We start from the raw sequence: 20,469 nt of genomic DNA, 5'->3' as shown, positions 1-20,469 counted from the left end.
GGTAAGAGAAGTGATGCACTGGGCAGGAATAGATTTATCCTTATTTGGTGCGCATTCGGTGAGAGGGGCGATGGCTTCTAGGGCATTTGCATCAGGAGTGCCATTACAAGATATTATGAAATCAGCCGATTGGTCCTCCGAGTCTACCTTTAAGACGTTCTATTTTAAACCAGTATCTGATATTTCGAATAGAGTGTTAGCAAGCTTTGAACAAGCATAATGCGAGCCTCCTGTCTTGTCATAGAATAAAGATTGCCCACGCTAATAGCTCAGGAAAGTCTTCATTCTATTAAAGACAAGGAGGCGAGCATTATATCCCACCCAGTTTGACGAAAGGAATGTTTAGAATGAATAATGAAAGAATGACATCTGAATGTTTCAAGATAAGAATATGTGTAACATTTGAATGCATTCCCACCCTCATGTGAATATTGTCTACTCTCGTAGGAGACAACCAGAAGACTTTGTGAGCTCGTGCATCAATGAGCTGTTTTCATTTGAGCAAGTTGTCCCCGTTGGACAGTTTGAAGACGCCAGCTTCGGACTGAAACAGTTCCGGTGATACGAGTTGGACAGTTCAAGTGTTATGGAGTTAGTCTCAGATTGCAAAGAAAGAGGAATGGACCTGAGGGGGGAGAGTGTTTATACCATGACCTATGCCCGGATTGGTGGGAAGGAGGAGGTCAGGACTACAAAGGACCTCGGGATCATGGGAGTAGTGGTCCTAAGAGACTTGGTGAAATTTTGTTCTATTAATAAACTTTAAACTTTTACATTTGTTTAAACTTTTAAAATGCTAGTTGGCAATATTAAAGAAAGTAAAAGCATAATGCTCGCCTCCTTGCCTTTAGTAGAATGAAGACTTTCCTGAGCTATTAGCGTGGGCAATCTTTATTATTGCCTATGGTTAGGGTAGAGATTCTCCCATGTTGATGCACTTGGCACTTTAAAAATTATTAATTGTTATGGATTTACCATTTTGAAAAGGATTTTATGAGGATTTCCCTTTCTTTCGGATTGTAGAAATGTGTCATTTTAAATTATGTACACAGCATTATACTGGCGCTATTACAGCAAGCACGATTGGGCCCCATTTTTAACATTACGGACACAGTGACATGCTATTGTCTAGATTATAGATGCTAGAGTTTAAATATTAAGAATTGTGCTTTCATCACGATTTTTAAGAGTCATGTTTCACTTGCGCAATATAAATTAATACGGTTCGATTGGGCTCAATATTACGAGATCTGTAATCAGACTTAGTAGCCCAAGCCAAAATGGCTACTAGCCACTATGCTAACTCTGCAAGTCACCTCTTCTATGTTTTTCACTGTGGTGTTTTTTATAAAAACGAACTTCCTGTGAGTGATGCGTTACTGTTAACAAGCCACTAGGTTGTGGCAAAACGCGTCAGGCTGCCGTCTGGCAAGAGACTCTCACTGGGTGAATTGATTTTTTAAACTGCTAAAAACGAAAATAAACGTTGTTTTATAATTTACAACCGGTGTAGCAGTGTTTGTTGCTGGCTGCCCGTGACTACTATTTGGAACATTTTCGTGTGGAGTGCTGCTCGCCTGAACAGCGTCTGAACAGCGTCTTGGATGCTGCTTAACATTGAAATAAATATATATATATATATATATATATATTTTTTTTTTTTTATTTTTATTTTTTTTTTGTTGCATTGGGCTGATTTACTAAGCTCAAAAACATAGTGTAAGTAAAACTACATTTACTAAGCTCACAAAATATTTTGAGTACGCCACAAAATGACATGTTCTACTTACACGGTCTGTTTGAGCTCGGTAAATCAGCCCCATATATATATCAGAGTAATCATCTTGTCGTGAAATACACAATACCTTTTGCTAACTATCTTCTGTTTTCTTCCATGACTCGAGAGTCCCAGTTTAGGCTCCTTTCTGATTCTCTGTGAATCTCCCAGATAATTAGTGCATAGCGTTCAGTTTATCATCTTTCAGCATTTAAATTACGAACACCTGTCCCATTTTCAGTTAAAATGAAAAAAGGACCGCATCTATATAGTTCACATTGTACTGCTCTAGAAGAATGAAAGGTATGGCACTATGCCCGCCTGTTGACTGCAGGTCTCCGAGGCAGGGGCAACTAAGCTACAGAAAAGTCAAAAACGAGTAACGAATATGAGTTACAAAAACAGCACACAAAAAAACACTTTATTAACATTGTTTGTTAAAAAAAAATTAAACCTACATTGTAAACCTGGTTAAGCATATTTTTTACTGAAATTGATACAATCATCATTGTATTTTTTTAAAAGGGAGGCGGTTAAAAGTAGTGTTAGATGTGTGTTAACAGGTAGTGATAGAAAAATGGGCATAAAAAAGAATCAGAGGTCTTCAAATTATGTGGAAGAGGTGAGGAACCAGCACTTAGGTAAGTAAACATTAAAAGGTTCTATTATTCATAAAGCAAAGTCGAAGGTCAATACTTTTTAAGCAGAACACAGTATGAACTATCACTGTTGTTCTCATTTAATACGTTTATATAACCACCTTATTTAAGTGAATCCCTCTTATAACTCTACTGCAATGCAAACAATGTCTGTATTATACTACTGTACCAAAGTTCACTGTTCCCATGTAACCTATCTTCAACCATGTTTGTAACCATGTCCACTGCCTTCATGATACTCACCTTTCTAAGTAAACCTTCTTGTAACAGCACCACGATGCTCGAGGGCAGCTGCGTGCTTTAAAAAAGCGCTTTAAAAATGCAAATAAATAAATGATGAGGCTTTATTTTTAAACTCTGCTATTGGCTTAATTCATTTCATATGACTTTGACGTTGGGTTATTTAGAGACTCTTAATTTTTGAAATAGCACCCCACTCTGTTGCTTGCTTAACTAATTGCATATTAACTTATTTATTGTGATTACTACGAAGCGAAGAATCCAGAAGTAAAATTGCGCTCGCGTCCTGGCTTTCAGATAGACTTATGTGTGCATATTTGATGGCAGGCGGGAAGCCATGCTACGGTACCTAAAGCAGCATGGGGAAAGAGGGTGGAAAATAAGAACAGTGATGCTGTCAGTTAAAATTCGAAATAGCCCCAAGATGTGTCAAGTGCGAGCCTTACAGCTGGGGTCTTGGATTATTTGTTGCCGAACTGCAGCCGCGTGTCTGCCGAAGCCACCTTCCTGTGGTAATAATTTCCAACAGGTAGGTGACCCAAAGACAGGAGCAAATCTTCTAGGGAAACCCAAGAACGGGAAAATAAATCAATAGTAAGCTGTATCAGGAGAGTGGCAGGCTGGATTCTGGTCTTGAGCAGCAAGGAAACACGCAAAAATGATCCCAGGTGCTCGTAAGCACGGTAGCAGGACAAGGCATCAGAGCACCAGAGAGAGACCAGAGGAAGGCCTGGAGGCAGGGCGAGAAGGAATCATGAATAGGAACAGGAATCTCAAGGGGTCTGAAGACGAGCAAGGAACAAGGGGGGGGGGGGGGTGAAGGAAGGGAATGCAACAGGGCACGCTTACCCTGTGCCATCAGCAAACAAATACCAGAGTTCCGATACGAATGACTGGAAGCTCTGCCATTTTGGAGCAGGCACCAAGTCTAAGGGGCTTCAATCTTGGTAGAGGCTCCATGGGTGACCAGTACCAAGAGCGTGGATGCCCGCAGCGGCAAGGCGGGCCAGCACCCTAGTCATCCCTGGTGAGTCCTGACAAGATGTGCCTCAGAAAGTGAAAAGTTCATCCATGTGCGCTAGTTGTAACTCATAATTTCCTCAGAAAGTCTACATTTAAGGCTTCATGGGGCTTTACGATTTGTAGGGTGACAAGTTGGGTAAGGATGGAGGAATTGTAATGGAAAGAAGGATGCAGATGAAAATTGTGCTGCACTTATCGGCAAGGAAGGACATCAGTGGTGCTCTTGTCCATGCCGAGGGAGAACAAATTAAAGCACTCGCGGAAAAAACATCCTCACTTATGCATATTCTCTGAATCTTTTTTCATAATCATGGCAGATGTGTATATCTATGCACTATGCAGGAGTGCTGATGCCACAGGGTGCTTTCCCCAACTTTTTCCTGATTTCTTGTCGAAACAGGTTCCCGGATACACGTTTCAATCATGCAAGTTACCCACTTCCGATTTACCGATGAATCGGTCATTGGTATCAATGGTATGACTTGCTTTAAGACTTTTGTGGCTTGATGTCCTTCCTTTTGCAGCGTACTCTGCATTCCTATTGATTACACGCTACTCGTCGCAAGGCCTTTTACAATACACATGACTGGAAATACACTCAGTTAGTGGTATGCTGCAAGGTCTTTTATTTCAGGGTTACATGAGAATAAAGAAACCCAAGTTGGGCAGTGGATATGAAACCTCTTAGCCCCCAGCAGTCACGGAGATTGGTGTCCCTGGTTGCACAGAAGGTCTCTGGAAACAGTGTTTCGTCTGCAGTGGAAATAATGTCCAGCAGCAGCTCCATTCCCCGGTCCTCGTTTACCTCAAAGAGGTCCGGCTCCTATCCCTACAGAGATGAGGGAAAGGAAGACACGCACGCCCTGCAGAAATGCACCATAATGTCGCCTCCAGAATTCCGACTCCCGAAATTCCTTTTTTTTCTCCAACCCCCCTTACACCACATGTACTGTGGTGGGGTCGGGGGTATGGGATATAATGGTATGGGAGGAAAGCAGGGGTCAGCATTTTCTGCCATCGGAATTCTGGGGGGTCGTCGGGCTGGACATTTGGCGTGCAGATGCTGTACAGTGCAGCAGGGAGGAAGCATAGTCTACTGATGCAGCGGTGGTGGCAGTCTTAGTCTAAACTGATATCCATGCTCAATCAAATTCTTTTAAAGCACCCTCTTTGCTTGTTTCTTTTCCTTTATTCGTTTAAACCTGCCCTTATATCCGAGCCCAAGGAGACGGTAAATCCATGACACAATCCTAATGATTCAGAGTGCGGATTGCCACCACTCTGCATCCAAGATTCCATTTTCATTCTTATGAAAAATGTGGTCTTAGGAACAGGCATACAGAATTTCTTTCTGTGATTTTGTTTCACTGACAATTGTAAAACTACATTATAAATGCAGGAACATAAAGTACCTTAATGCAATATGAGTAAGTCTGGAGAGCCTATTTGCCATTCTAGAGTAGTGGTAGTGAGGTTCTTAAGCGGTGGGGCATCACTATCAGAGGTAGAAGATTCAGCAAGAAATGGAAGATTGCCCTGGATAACTTCTTGGGTACTGAAACATTGGAGGCGCTACTGGTTGTGCTTCCCTGGGATCCATACATACTTCTCGAGCAGCAAATGCTCTCCCAGTCCTTTCCGATGCTGAACTGGCATAGCCAGCACCAGGTGTATGCATTAAATCACTCTTGTATAAGGTTCCTCCTTGTTGGATAGTCCCCTCAATTTGAGCCATAATCACTAGTGATTTGGCCATTTGGCCCTCTACATGCCCATTGGCCTATGTGAGGTGACAGCCAAAAGATCCTGAACACAGACAACCCTGATATAGTCCTGTGACAAGCAGTCAGTCATAATCCTGGCACCCATTCATTAATATGATGTCAGTACAATGATATCAATCCGGCAGAGAATATCAAATGCATTGTATGGCTCTGGACCAGTGAGTGAGCAACACCAACCCAGAGGGATGCTTACGCTGCATGTTTATTTTCCAATGCCTCTACCTCCCCGTAATTCCAACTTCTTACCCCACCAATCCCCTAACAAGGCAGTAGATGGTGCACTGCAATGCAGCATAAATCATAAACTGAGCAAATAAACTGCCATGCTGTACAGCTCCCATCCAAATGTCTTTAGTTCCTCTCTCTGTAAGTCATCATGAGCTACATTGATAGATTCCTCAAATCTATGAAACATGCGGCTGAATCACAAAGGTACAGTGATACCCTCATTCTCTCTTCTCTCTCGATGGTGCTGGCTTCTTTCCATGAACACATTTTAAGCTCGTTAGTGTGGCCAGTCACTGAGCTGTAGGGTTAGGCTACCAGCATGGCTCTGACCAAGCAGGTTCCCTTTTATTAATTCCTTTGATTACAAATTGGCCAGCTGGAACCTGTAGGGGATCCCTATCAGGATTATGAATGTGACTGCTGTTTACATGGTGTTACTGAAGCATGATGAGTGAGGTAGGCAGTATTCCTGGAGGTAAAAATGTATGCCTAGTGGTATGCAAAAGAGGGCATCTATTTCCCGTGTGGCTAGGTGTGGCAGCAGCAGAAATCAGGACTACATATAAGGGAGGGTAGGAGTTCCAGGAGAACTCATTCAGTGACCAAACCAAGGGTCACCCTGAGACCCTCAGGAAGAGTTGAATAATGCCCACTCGTGACAGCCCTGGCCTGGAAGCTCCATTTAGTGGGATGCGAAGGGCTTTTGGCTTTGTGTTTAACTGATGATTTGCAGAGACCCAGTACTTGGACCTATTCAAAAGTTAGTATTCGTTTGCAGGGGGCTAGCATGATACCTACTTAGGTGTGTAATATGTTGCAAGGCTACTGATGCAATTAGCACAATCCCTGATCTTCAACATACATCATTTTTATGAAACCTCCCTGAGGAACATGAGACCTCCCCAGGCACTTACCCTGAGCAAAGATAGTTTTAAAGAAATATAGCCCACTTTTGGGCACCTGGGTATGAAATGACTTAACCTGCATATCATGTGTATCATGCAACGTGTTTGGTACCATAAATGTAAACTGCATCTCAGTTAACGTTGTTGTCCTCCAAATAGAGACAAGCTTGTCGAGCCACTCTGTAATATTGCTCCAAATAATTTCACTTGATATGAACAAATTAATCAATCCAACTCTCTAATTCACTTTGAATCTTTGCATGCGTATTTCTTTTGTAATAAAATGTTGGATGCTCTGTTTCCCATCACACCAAATAGCCAGACACAAAGAGAGAAACAGAGCTGGATATTACCGGCCGAAGGCCGAAGAAAGAGAAAGGACAGGAGGTTAATAACGTTAGGACATTACATTATTTTCATGTTAATTTCAAACTTGATACTGCACAATTATAGCCCAAATCTCGTCACAGTTCATTTTGGCATCACGTTGAAACTTTCCTCAGGACTGCGTTGCTTGTGTCCTCTTAAGCAGTAGGCAGGAGTATATTATTTACCACGTATTACAGTACTATATTTTCCCTGCAAAGAAAAAGAAAAGGCATTGGTTAAAATTGACCTTTTTTGGGAGCGTAAATAACAAGGTTGAAAGTGGAGTACTGAAAGCAATTTTAAAAAAGTGGGCTAATGGTTGATCTGATTGTAAACTTGTATGCAGTTATTTGTCCATTACATATTTGATCAACCTGTTCGTTATCATTACTCAATGCAATTTGTTTTATTGTTGAACTCTGCAGTATCATTTAGTTTGTGAATAAATGCAAAAGTTGACTTTTGGTTCTTTCTCTGAATTGTTTGATGAAAAACAGCCATGAGAACATGTGAAAAGCGTTGTCCTGGGTTTACATTTGACAACTCAGATAGCAGCAATCATTTGTTTTTCAGATCTTTACAACTATATCTGCCCTACCTGTGCCACACCCTTTGAAACTTGGGTGGTAAACCTGCTATGCTTAACACGTTTTAGGGGTCAGGGCAAGCAGGATCCCGCTGGGGGTGATCCCCCTAAAGGAACAAGGAATCCCAAATCAGGATTTACTGATCGTCCCTCCAGTAAAAGATCCCATGTATATACTGGTTATATGGGTATTGAACGGGGCAATGATCTAAAGGGCCCTTTAAAACTGTTGGGTGTGGTTTCTGTCCCTTTATTGTTGTTAGCCTTGTAGGAAGCGCAGGAGCAATGAGTTGTGCCATCTTGTTTAAGTGAACAAGAAAAAGAGCCAGTGAGGCCGACACAAGAGAAAAGCTGAAGAAGCAGGATCCAAAGTGAGAGAGAAGCATTCATGCGGAGAAAAGCAGAGAAAGGAACGTCCCCTTTAAGGCAGAGCCAGTGAGCAGAACGCCTCTGCTTGACCAAGGCCGGGAGCCAGAAGGGCTCGGGCCCACCAAACGAAAAGGAGTCGCGACCACCCCAGAAGTGGTCGACCGATATCTACCTTCATGACACCGAAGTCCCTGCGTGCATCAAAGGGTGGAACCACATAAGCAAACTGGCAATGAGGATTAGAGCAAAGCTGGAGTTGCAGTTCAGTGCAAGCCAAAGAGACCACTTCCTCTGACAAGCACTGCGGTAGAGAACAAGGATCACGCTGCAACCCTGAAAGCGGGAGATGAGCGTCAAGGCCTGCCGATAACCCATGAGGGGTCAGAACTTATTTGTAAGACGTCCTGATGAGCTCCCGTTTGTTGTTCAAACATCACCTCTTGTCCATTTCCTATGTCTGACTTACCACAGAAGCCATCAGCAACTATTTTCATTTCCAAATGCTGTATCTTCCTGCTGTGACTTTGTAGCAGAGGATTATCAAAGACATAATCAACTGCTATGACATGACAGTGCAGGGATGCACAACTAGTTTTGCCGGAGGTCTGAATGTACCTTACAAGCTGTTTACAGGGGGCTGGATTTTCATGTGGGGAAGACGGAAGGGGCGTGTGGTGAATTTACGACCCCATCCAGACATTTTTAGTAAACATGTGGGGGAACAAACAAGCATTTTGTGGTGTACTTCTTGTCTTTATTGCTATTTGTGATTTCAATTCTGCAGCACATGTATTAACCAATACAGTTTTTCTAGTGCTTATTAACATACTTCACAACGCTGGTGTTAGTACACATTATTACCAAGCCAGAAGAACAACTGATTTGACCCTGGGCTTGAACATGTTATCCATAGTGTGAGAACATAATCATCCCAGTACCCCCAGAAGCAACAACCTAACAGAGAGCTAGCTGTCCTACAGGTGAAAAAGAGCTGTGCAGATGTGTCTAACGAGTGATCTGCCCACATTAATAACTACATGAGGAAGCTTTGCCTCTGGATCTTAGAAGAGAATGCAGTCTCCAACCCTGTGCACTTTACAAAATTGCAGTATAGGCAGACTGGGAGAAACCATCACATTTTTCTTTTCTAAAACGAAAAGTATAACCTTTACATTCTTTTATTCCACATGCCAACATGAAACACCTCTGCATTCAGAAGTACTGCCACAAAAGACTTCAATACCCACTGCCAAAATTGCTTTGTCAGCAAGCAATGAATTAATGTTCTCTTTCCAATACTTTGCACTGAATCAGCATACAAAGGTGGTGTTCACAGGCCATGGACAAAAATATAACTGATATAGTCTGTTTTCTATACTGCTTATTACCATGCTTTAGAGCACTGATGGTGGTACAATTGTGTACTAAACCCAGAAGAAAAAAATGTGTTGTTACTGAGCTTGAATATTTCATCCACAGTGTGACACTCCCTAGCACCCCAGAAGCATGCACACAACACAGCAAGCCAGTTGTCCCACATGTGAACAAAAGCTGTGTAGAGCGCAAGCCTGAGAGGGAAGGGGTAATGGCAAGGCTCTGTTGTTCAGCCTTCCAACTCTTGCAATTGAAATGGACCCCACACATTGGTGGGCCCTCTATGACCTGGCCAAATGGATATTTAAGTGGTCATTTAGGTTTTGACCACCCCCACTGGCTGCTTTTCTTTGTTTTTTGGGCAGGGGTGAATAAACCTGTTTGGTGATACTATGTGGCCATTAACCCCCTCTCTCCATTGCTTTATCTAGGCCAGATTTTTGCAAAGAATGAAGTCCTACGGTGGTGCTGGTGGTATGCACATATTCTCTAATGAGGCTTCAAATGTTCACAAACAAATGGCTGTGTCACTTTAAATGTGCATTTGCTGGCCAATACAGACATCGCCAGAAGGTATCCAATAATCACAGATACATTTTACCTTGCTTTCAGCTCTTTGGAGTAAACAGCGAGTATAGTGGGAGATTGGCTATTTTGGGATTGTGTGTGTGTGATTGAGTGGAGTTTTGCCTGTGTGTGCATAGATACCAGCCTCCATATTTTTTTTTTACTTGTGTAGAGTACTATGCGATTTGAACATAAAAACAACTTTCCCACCCATAGTTATTGCGCTCGCGGGCAACAATGAAGATCACCGTATTTATGATTTGCCAATTTGCGAAAGGTACCACCACAGTGAACTTAAATCTGACATAAATATGCAGATCCTTTGGCATGGTTTTAAAAATACTATTAAAGTTAAAAAATTGGCAAAAATGAATCCATCTGTTAATAAAAGAAGTCTAAAGAAATTGATTAGTAAAAGCATTATCCGACATCTAGCAATTTGTTTTGGCCGTACACAGTGGCGCTCATTAGAGAGCTATATTAATTTATAACCATTTGCTTCCCTACCACATGAAATAAATGGGAGCATGGGGGCACTGTGCAGCACAGCCTGAGCTCCTCTGCCCACCCCAACCCTCCAGCTCCAGCCACAAGTTTACTTTGGGAGTCGATGGGCAGGTGGGGGCAGGCAAGGCCAGTCATGGTAATGGGCAGGTGGGGGTAGACAGGGAAAGAAGGCCACAGGACAAAGCCTTCCATGGGGGCAAAGCAGGCCAGGGGGGAAAGGCGATACATGCAAGGATCTTCTGTTCCATCAACAGTATGTCAATAAGAACCTGTTTACCAAATCCCAGCAGTGATTTTCACATTGCTGGTCCTGTATTGGCTGAGCACACGCACTACGTGAATCATTAGACATACAGCCATGTAGTGCATACGCTATGCCAAGAGGATCAGTAATCAGTGGCGTCCCTAGAAATACGTATTAGGGGGGTAAACCCAGGAGCACAAATACAACAAGATGGTGCAGGGGTGGCACATCAAATAAGGGTCAACAGGCCAAACTGGTTTAAGTATACCTATATTTTACCGAGCTGGTTAATAAAGTGACATTAAGCATGTTCAGAATAGGTTTAATGCAAAACAAGTTTTGCATCAAGTTAATATATATATAAAAAAGTCAACTCATGTTCAACAGTTGCAAAAATGCCCTATGCACTCAGCAAGGGACTGCCTTCTTTGAACTCAAGCAGACATCAATCCCAGTACAGCTTCAAATAATGTGTAGTTAGAGGTGGTATTTGGCAGCAGAGTCATCACTTCCTGCTCAGCTTTAAGTAATAGTCAGTCAAAAAGAGTCAGTTTAACAGAAGAGATATAACTCATACCTCAGTTTCAAATGAAAGTCAAGGACAGTCTGTTCAACAGATGAAATGTCAAATAAAGGCGCCCAGTACAGGGCGAAAGGAGGCAACCTCTCCCTTGGTTCTTTAGCAATGGTTGCTGAAATCTCATTTTGCCCCTGTAAAATTGTATAGTTTTCAGTTTCTGGCTATGCATCCCATTGGCGGCTGGTGCATTTTTTAACTGGAGGAGCGTAAATATTTCCCCCAAATATGCCTGTGTGATGGAGCGTAGCGAGGGAGCGCAAACCAATCAAGAAGTGTTGGGGGGCATCAGCCCACCCCTGAGAAAATGTTTAAAACACAAGCATACACACAGACATACACATATTTAAATGAACGTGCCCAGGTCCTGATGTTTCCTCCCAATGCACCAGCTCCCACATAGCACGAACAGGAACCAAGCACGAACAAGAACCAGACACGAACAGGATGTGCCTCCCTTGCACGTACAAATATGCAGTTCCTCAGCCCGCATGCCCAATTGGCTATGCAAGGTTGGGGAAGCAAAACACCCCCGCTTTGCTTGGCTCATTGAATATGGAAAACTGAGGAACAGAACTTTCAAATGGAAACCGTGTTTCCCTTTGACAGTTAAAGCCAGCCGAGGGGAGCTCCCTCGGTCGCATAAAGCAACTGAGTGAGTGCTCAGTGTTTACACTGAGCTGGCTCCTCCATTATGGGCAAGGGTGCCTGTGGGTCAGTGCAACCTTGCCCATTATGGAGACGCCGCCACTGGTACATTGTCAATGAATGTATGCACAGGGTCAGTGTGGCTGGAGATGAAATGCTGTTCACTTTGCAGTCATGTACATGAACTGTGGTAAGGGAAGTTGGAATTTTCTGTTGAAAAAGCACCAAACTTGTTTACTTTTTCAACCACTCACAATCACAGCAAATCCACTTGATTATGAGTGGGAGAGTGGAAATGTTGATCCTGACTCCTGTAGCCATCGGACTCTATTATGGCTTTGCCGGCATAAAATCCTCCATTTTTTTTAGGTAAACTGGAGTAAAAACCTCCAGCACGTACTGGGGGGTATTTTCTCCATCTTACCCCCAAACTTGACATTTGGCAGTGCGTTAAAGCGGTGATGATCTAATTACCACAACTTTACCAACATTTATGTTTGCCCCACCACACTTGTAATGAGGCCCTTTGTATGGTTTTTGTTGTATATACATGCCTCCACTCTACACACTCTGCAATGCTGCTCCACAAGGACAGCCCAGGGGTTGGAAAATGGGGGCAGGACCCATTCATAACATACAATTATTGTTGTATCTTCTATTGGACCCGTGAGGTATAGAATGTGGAACTGATATGTGGGCGAGGAGACAGCTGATGAGGCACAGGGAGGCGAAGATGGTCAGGGCGCCGGGGTGCTGGTGTATTTGAATAAAGTATGTGTCTTCCCACTTACCGTATCTTGTGTTATTGGGGAAGACACAACATTTTGGCGATGAGCGATTCCATCTCCAGCGGTGCAAACCCATGCAGGACGGCTGGCAGCCTGCTGGTTGAGGCGCTCCAGACGAGCTGAGATTGACGGAATCGCTGGAACCTCAGTTGAGTGACCCAGAGGCGTGGAGAGTGATTTTGGCAAGGGCTGGAGAGAGAGAGGCCAGATGTACGCCGGGGGGAGGGGACCCCATCCATTGAGCAAGTGCGCTAGTTGCCAATCGCGCACAAACTAGAGACTGCTAGAACATCAGAGGAAATGCGGCATGTAGCCATTTTGGATCAGCAGATTGTTCGAGATCAAATCATTATACATACTAAAGACTCAGCAATTCAAGAGCGACTATGGATGGATGGTGGGAGACCCGTCACTGCAGCAGACACTAGCAATTGCGAAAACGATTGAGCATACTCAGAGGTGCTGCAAGGAAATTAAGAGCAAGAAGAAGGAAGTTCTACAGTCTGAATGGAGCAAGGAAGAAGAGCCAGGAGAACAAACATGTGCCAACGTGGTCAGGAAGCAAAAGGAAATACGGAATGAGAAGGAGGAGGATTTCAGTGGTGAGATGCACCAAAAGCACAATGAGCGTAAAGGTGATGTTCCAAAAGAGAAACAAAAGTAAACAAAGAAAAGCACATACAGATCGGGAAAAGCAAGAAAGAGATATAGATGTTTCAGATGTAGGAGAGCAGGACACTATGCTACGTCCAGGAACTGCCCAGACATTTGCCAGATTTGTGCGGCATGCAAAGGTCATTTTGCAGTGGTTTGCAAGCATAAAAGAAGAGTATTAGTAGTGCAAGATGAGTCTGACTCAGAGGATGAGCGTGTCATAGTAGTGTGCGAAGACAACAGTGAAGGATTGAATATGCTAGTTGCGAGATAGTTGTCGAGAATTGGATGCTGAAAGTGATGGTAGACAGCAGTCCACCATATACCATTACTAGCAGGGGTACTCATGCTTTGCACAGTAATTCCTACTTCAGCCCTAGTTTGAAATGTATTAAATGAACGAATATAGATGATGATGTTGCATGGTTTTTTGCGTTACCCGAATAACAACGCATGGAGATGACCATGCGTCGTTCCTTATGGTGAGTTTGATTTGTTCCCGGCAGGCCCTTGTGACTACTACTGTGTTTGAGAATTGTATTGTATGGAGAGTTATGGGGAGTTTCATTTGCACTGGCCAGCCCCCTTTGCCTACTGATATCATTGGTATACTATTATCCCTAAACCAATGCTTCTTTGTAGACAATATTGCTAGTCTTACCTGTAGGAACTAGTGTGAACAAACTGTCTTTGTTCCGAACTCTCGAGCAAGCCACATAAAGCTGAGATGAGAAAAGCATGAATCTCACAAAACGATTCCAGCTACTTTTAGTTGGAGCATTGAGATTGCGCAGCAACATCATTGGTGTCCCTATCTAAAGCCGAGATAGCAGAAACCTCAACATAAGTGCCGTACGAGTAGGGCTGAAGCGTGTAAGCTTGGAGTGCCATACTGTTCCGATTGCACACATTCATCAACTTCTGTGGGAAATGAAGTTCTTGTAATTATCATGAGAGATTTGACACGACGTGACGGACAACGTCACTGCGGACACTATTGAAGAGACATGCACCATTTAATGTCACCCGCATTATAACACTCCTTACTACAAAATGTAAGGGAGACATGGTATCACAAGTATGACACTGACACAAGAGGTACAATTTGTAAAGCCTTTATTCAACTATCTGGGTTTGGAAAAACTACTACATTGCCCTATAGCTAAAATGGGAGTAGTCTCTACCATCAAATAATAAAGAAAACACGGTCCTAGTCAGTCTCTGTCAAATCGAAATGGCCTATACTAACAAGACCTAATGCCTGCCCTATCTCTTATACAGAAAGTGTGTAATGGGAAATATGTATGCAAAGGAAAATCAGTGTTAGAATATAAAGAATCAAAGTGGCTGAGTCAGCGCTCCTCCCCCCACGTTGGACAGCACAGAGTAAGGCGGCCCCCGTAGACAAGATGACACATTCTGGCTCAGGGTCTCAAAACAAAGTAGTTCAAAACGTGAATTGAGGCCCACCTGGCCTTCAACGTTAAAGTCACTCTTCTAGCGTTCCAAAATTTATTTCACAGTTCAACAAAAGGGTTCACAGTTCAGCAAAAGTTCACGCAGGTCTCCCTCTGTCAAGCTCGGACCCCTCAGTCACAGCACTTGTAGGTGTTCCCTTCCCCAAACTTAATTCACATTCTTTAGGGGTTCCCATCCCCTAACCTATCACACTTCAGGTCTCACTCAGTCGGGCTCTGACCTTTTCCTGATGTCGAAGACTTTCGAATGTGTGAGACTTTTACTACAGACCTCCGTAGGACCACTTAGACTTTTACTTCAGCTAGCACTCTTGTGTTATTTGCCCCAGTGTTTCTTGGTCTGTGTAGGTCAGTATCATAAGCACAAGAGTTCAATATGCATTATTCACTTGCCCTTTAGCCAGGGTCAATCTTGATCATCACGCTTTTTGAAGTTCATTCAGTTTGTTGCTTTATAACAGAAACATTTCACCTTTCACAGAGACTTTCAAGTGGGTTACTTCCTTTCGCTAGACCACTCCACTACTCTGTATCACTGGCTTCTCCGTTATCGGTAGTTTAAGTTCTTCGCGTCTCATCCACACGTGTGCAGCCTTCAATTGTGAGATACACTGTTACAACTTCAATCTTTCCTTAACACACACCGGTCTTTCATGTCGTTTGCCAACTCACCGGCTGTGTGCATCCCTTTCTTGTCTTTGCCATTTTAATTCACAAGTCAAGGTTAATACCACAGGCTTGGCCTCACCTCCCCAACTCTGTCGTTCACCGGGAGGGTCGCTGGTGCCTTTGAAACACAATGCACAATTCTTGTCTGGCATTTGGCCTACTCCACATATCTCTTACGGTTCTTTGGAGGCACCAACCTCCTGTTGGGAACTCTGGGGTTTCTCTACCTTTTACTCTCGTCCCTCTATCCGTTGCTTTGCTCCAGTAGGTTTGCCTTTGCCCCAGAAGTTCTGCTGCTTCTCGTGTTCCAACTTGCTCAGAGTGTGTCTCTATCGTAAGAAGCCTGAGGTATTCTCCCAAGCAGACCTCGAGAATACTTTATTCAAGTGGCCAGGGACGGGATGGTGCTCTCAGATTCCAACCCTCAGGGTGGACAAGAGCGAGCGGATCACCTGGGTAGGTGTTCCCGGGGGTGTGTTCGGGGGAATGTCCCAATTGAGACGCAGTATTACACTGGGGAGGAAGATTAAATATCCGAGGCCGCTATAGGCTATTCCAAATCAACCTCCCTTCCACCCAAAATATCTCCCATACCGAAATCTACAAATCACTCTGCATCTGGTCAATCCCCTAGAAGCCCAAACCTTGTTGTATTCGGAAACCACATCCCCCAGAATCCCTGTTTTCCTGATTCCTACCCAGATACTCCCAGTAATTCTTCTCCACCTCCTTCAGATTATTATTTCCCGGATTCCCAACCTGCTTTGACAAAACACTACCATTCCCACAATCCCCCTCATTCTGACAACTTTTCCCAATCCTACCCCATACAATATCTGGAAACTCTACCAACCCTCTTTTTCCAACACAAACACTTTCTTACACTGTAACGAACAACAGACTAAAACAGTTTACCTGACATGTCCCAACCCAAGGGTCAGGCAGAGTCAGGCAATTGACAGTAACCACGCACACCTGACGACCCTCTATTTTCCCCACAGGGATAAAAGGCAGAGCAAGAAAGCACACTTCGAGCAAGGCCGAACGCACGAGGAGACAGCTACACCAAACCGGCAGTTCAAGCGGAGGAGAAAGGCGGCGAGACCTGGAAGGATGACGAAGGGGGATCTTCCTTTGCTCTTTTCAACTCAGACTCGCGAAACCTCCGAAAGGGAAATCATAGGACCAGGAGTTACAGCTGGTGTGCGGAGCAGCAGATGTCAACGGTGCACAGGGGCCTCCCGCTTTGATAAAGCAGGCGGGGAGTCAAGCTGGGTACCGTGGCACTATCCTTGACTCCAGAGATCAGAGAAGCCAACAGGTTCAGCACAGCCGGTGAGTCGGAGGAAGCTGATAGCAAACCGAACTGTGTTGACCCCAAGGTTGCGAGTAGCAACGTTTTGAACGCAAGAAGAAAGAACTTGTGTGTATGTTTGAACTGTTAAGAAAGCCCAAACACGGGCCAGCTTCAGAGTGGTCAGGCGCCATAGGAGTGCTCATTCGAAGGACTCTTGCTGGCCCCTTTTTGTTTTGTTTGTTGAAACTGCAAAGACCAGAAGGCCCCAGGAAAGGGTGACATGAAGCGTCAGAGTGGTCCTACAATGGTCACGTCAAACCCCTTGTACAATCGAAAGTCTCTGACCCATTGCAAGGAAAAAGCTAGGGCAAGGGAACCCCGCTTTCCAACAAGGTTGTGAATGGTGAAGAGAGGCAAGTGTGAACCCGACAGAGGGATGCCGAAAGAAAGCTAGGAGAAGGAAAACCCTGCTTTCTGATGAACTGAGCAATACACAAACTGTGTTAGAAATACAAGAACAGTGTTAAAGAAAGGCTGTAGTGAACCCGACGGAGGGAGGCCCGAGTTGTAAGGAGGATCCGAGCCCGGCGGAGGGAGATCCTAGTGGTGAAGAGCAATCGCCTAAAGTGCAAGGCTACTAAAGAAGAATCTTTGTTCGTTAGTTTGTAATTTTGAATCAGCAGGCCTTCCAAGGCAAGAGACTTTTGCAGGAAAGAGACTTAGCCTCTGAAGGTTTTTGATATTGTTGAACTTGAACTGTGAACCTCGTGCTGACGAGGCCCCAGAGTGTGCTGTGCTCAGAAGTTCTGCCTTGTCCCGTGCTTAAAACATGGGGAAGGGAGACCCAGACAAACCATCCTGACTTATCATTTTGTGAACACTTCTTTCTTTTCTGATATGATTGGGTATTAAGCGCGGACCCAGGGATCGAACATGCCGTGCTCCGTGTCGTCTTGCTTTCAAGGCGAGCATTTTGCCCCTGATCTATCCTCCCGAGACATGAACATTATCCCACACTCTTTTTGTAACTTAGTAGTAAGGATTGGCAATCGTTTTTCTTTTTGTATAGGCCCTTTTTTATTTGACAAGACACCACTGGGACTGCCTTATTATTATTTGATGGTCATAGCTTGGTCCCATCTTAGATTTAGGTTTAGACTAGGCGTTTATCCCACCCATTATAAGGTTCAATAAACACCCTTGAACTCTGATCACTTGTGTCTGTCTTTACTGTTGCCACCATGAGTTCCTTATACTATGTGCCGCCTTTTATCCATGTGGGGAGAGCTAATGGGTATCAGATATATGTGATTAAAGTCAAGTGCCTGGCTTTGCCTGGCCCGATTAGCGGGACATGTCCAATGAGATAAGTAAGGGTTAGCCTTGTTACTCTCAGTCGCCCTCTTCCTCGGCGAGTGTTTGTGTAGAAAAGGGGTGGGGGCTGGGACATTGGAGAATCCTAAAAAATAGGAGGGGGCATGGGTATGGGAAAAGGGGGAATACTGCGTCTCACCAAGGGTAGCCTCATCCCCACTCCCCGAAGACCCCTCACCCAAGTGATCCCCCCTGCACTGGTCCACCCCAAAGAACTGGATCCAAAAACAATGGGCGTGACTGACCACCTGGATGACGAGTCCCTGAGAACTAGCAGGTGAGACACCCTTTGGTTTCTCACAAAAAGCACTGTTTTGTGTCACCTGCATGACTGCAAAAGTGAGTGCCGCTAATGTCAGCTGGAAAACTGATACTGTGGAAAGTTTACGAACAATGAAATGCTGAAGTTTGCGTAGAACTACGGCAGACACATGGCAGGGGTAAGCATTGTAGACCGCTTAAAAAAATAGAAACATTTTTGTTTTATATTTTTTTACATTGTCTACACCATGGAACCTATCCACATGCCAAATTTTTGGTTTGTAGCATGTTGCGAAATATGCTGAACATTTCAAACAGACACACATATCCAAAAATGTCCCTTTTATATATATATTTCTGAGGCGTGTGGAATCTGCTTAGATCACATGCTGTGCATAGGCCGACATCTAGTGGAAGCTGCGGAGTATTACAGTTTGTTTTTCGAAACTCGAAAATGGGCGTCGACACAGGGCGTGCCAGTAATACTATCCCTAGTGTGACGTCCACTGTACCCATGATCCCTCACGCGTCTAGGACCCTCAGATTGTTTTTTTCCGCCATGCTGGTCGGAAGCACTGAGCGGAGTTCCCTGACTTAGTCAGATTTTGCAAATATTGTTATATATTTCCCCGTTTACTCCACCTACACGTCGAGTCTCTGAAACATCGACACTCAACGCCAGATCGGAGAAAATTCTACTGTCGGACTACAGCGACGGATTTGGGCCTCGGAAGGCCTCTGGCCTCGGCCTGGGCCTCGAAGTCCTCGGGACTCGGCCCTGCAAGTAGGGAGAGTGGGGGGTGGCACATATCCTACACTCTGATTAATATAGGTACATTACTTATATTCCTACACTCCCAGCCCGCTGCCATAGGGTGCGTATGGAGGGTACCCCCTTTCAATTTTGCCCCAAGTGCAACCGCAAGTATCCTTGGGTTGACAGACACGCCACGTGTAACCTCTGCTTGCCGAGGGACCACCCCGAGGCGAATTGCAGAGCGTGCAGTCAGTTTAAACCAAAGGCCCTTAAGGACCGTTCGACAAAGCGTTGGGCCCACCACGCCAGGTGACAAGAGGCCATGGCCGCGGAGGGTGCCTTCAGCGATGGCAGCAACGCCATACTTTCGGACGGCGAGGGCAATGTGGCGTTGATGGACAGCCAAGCGCAAGTCCCCGACCTCGGAAGGTTGTCTGGCAGGGCAGCTATGGGGAAGACCCCCGGCGACACGAGCGCTACCCACACCACTTCCAGCAAACAAACGCCCAACCGAGACTCGACGTGCACGTCGAGTTCTCGGAAAGAGGCACGTAGAGAACGGTCCACCGAGTCGGTGTCCTCTGGGCGTTCGCGTTCGAGATCGCCTCATGTCACCAAGCAACCCTCCACTGTTGCTAAAAGTGCCTCGCTACCCTTAGTGACTGAGGTTCGGTCGTCGGAGGACGACGCCAACCTCTACCCCCAAGCCGCACTCCAGGAGTCTGCGTCTGCAGGCAGCGGTAAGGCTGCTACCGAATCCCTTACACTCTCCAGAGACAGGGATTCTACCCCTGAATTTCGACGCCAGGCATCAAAAATCTCTGATGGGGCCCAAAAGTCGGGGAAGCACCCTTCCACCCATGGGGAGGAGGGAAAACAACGAAGTAAGCAGTCCCAGCCTACTTCCACTCCTAAACTACATTCTACTCCACCTAAACAGACGGACAAGTCTCAGTCCCCTGTCCCTAAGGCCTCTGTTCAGGCCAGTAGGTCTAGCCAGGACAAATCTCAATCTGTTGTCCCTAAGACCCCTGTTCAAACCAGTAGGTCTAGTCAGGATAAAACAGGGAAAATACTCCAGGAAAGAGTTATTCCCATTTCAAGGGAATGGTCCAGTGATGACATAGACAGAGTAATGTCAAGGATGTCATCATTGGCAGATTTCTATGCCAAGAACCCGGAACACTTTCTCTCTTATACCCCAGAAGGGTCAACTCCCTCAGGCTCGAAGGATCCAATACCCCCAAGTAGGAAGTCCCGGGGTGAAGCACAATCTTCAGACCCTTTCTATATACAGCCCTATTCTCAATATCAGGAAGATCCATCCTTTGTTG

The 20,469-nt window shown here is 44.8% G+C and overlaps 1 protein-coding gene across 1 annotated transcript in view; it reads right to left on the bottom strand.

Moving 5' to 3' along the window:
* Positions 1–2,177: 2,177 nt before the first annotated feature.
* The window catches only part of LOC138473137 (rootletin-like), a 34,858-nt gene continuing 16,566 nt past the window's right edge, over positions 2,178–20,469 (bottom strand). Inside the window, exon 2 of the mRNA XM_069611669.1 lies at positions 2,178–7,195. Within this exon, the coding sequence (XP_069467770.1) occupies positions 7,163–7,195 (33 nt within the window). The 3' untranslated portion in view covers positions 2,178–7,162. The remainder of the gene's footprint in view (positions 7,196–20,469) is intronic.

The sequence above is a fragment of the Ambystoma mexicanum genome, chromosome 8, assembly GCF_040938575.1.
Source record: "Ambystoma mexicanum isolate Mex_15411 chromosome 8, UKY_AmexF1_1, whole genome shotgun sequence".
NCBI lineage: Eukaryota > Metazoa > Chordata > Amphibia > Caudata > Ambystomatidae > Ambystoma > Ambystoma mexicanum.
Note: the sequence above shows the minus strand (reverse complement) of the source record. Positions and strands in the feature narration are given on the sequence as shown.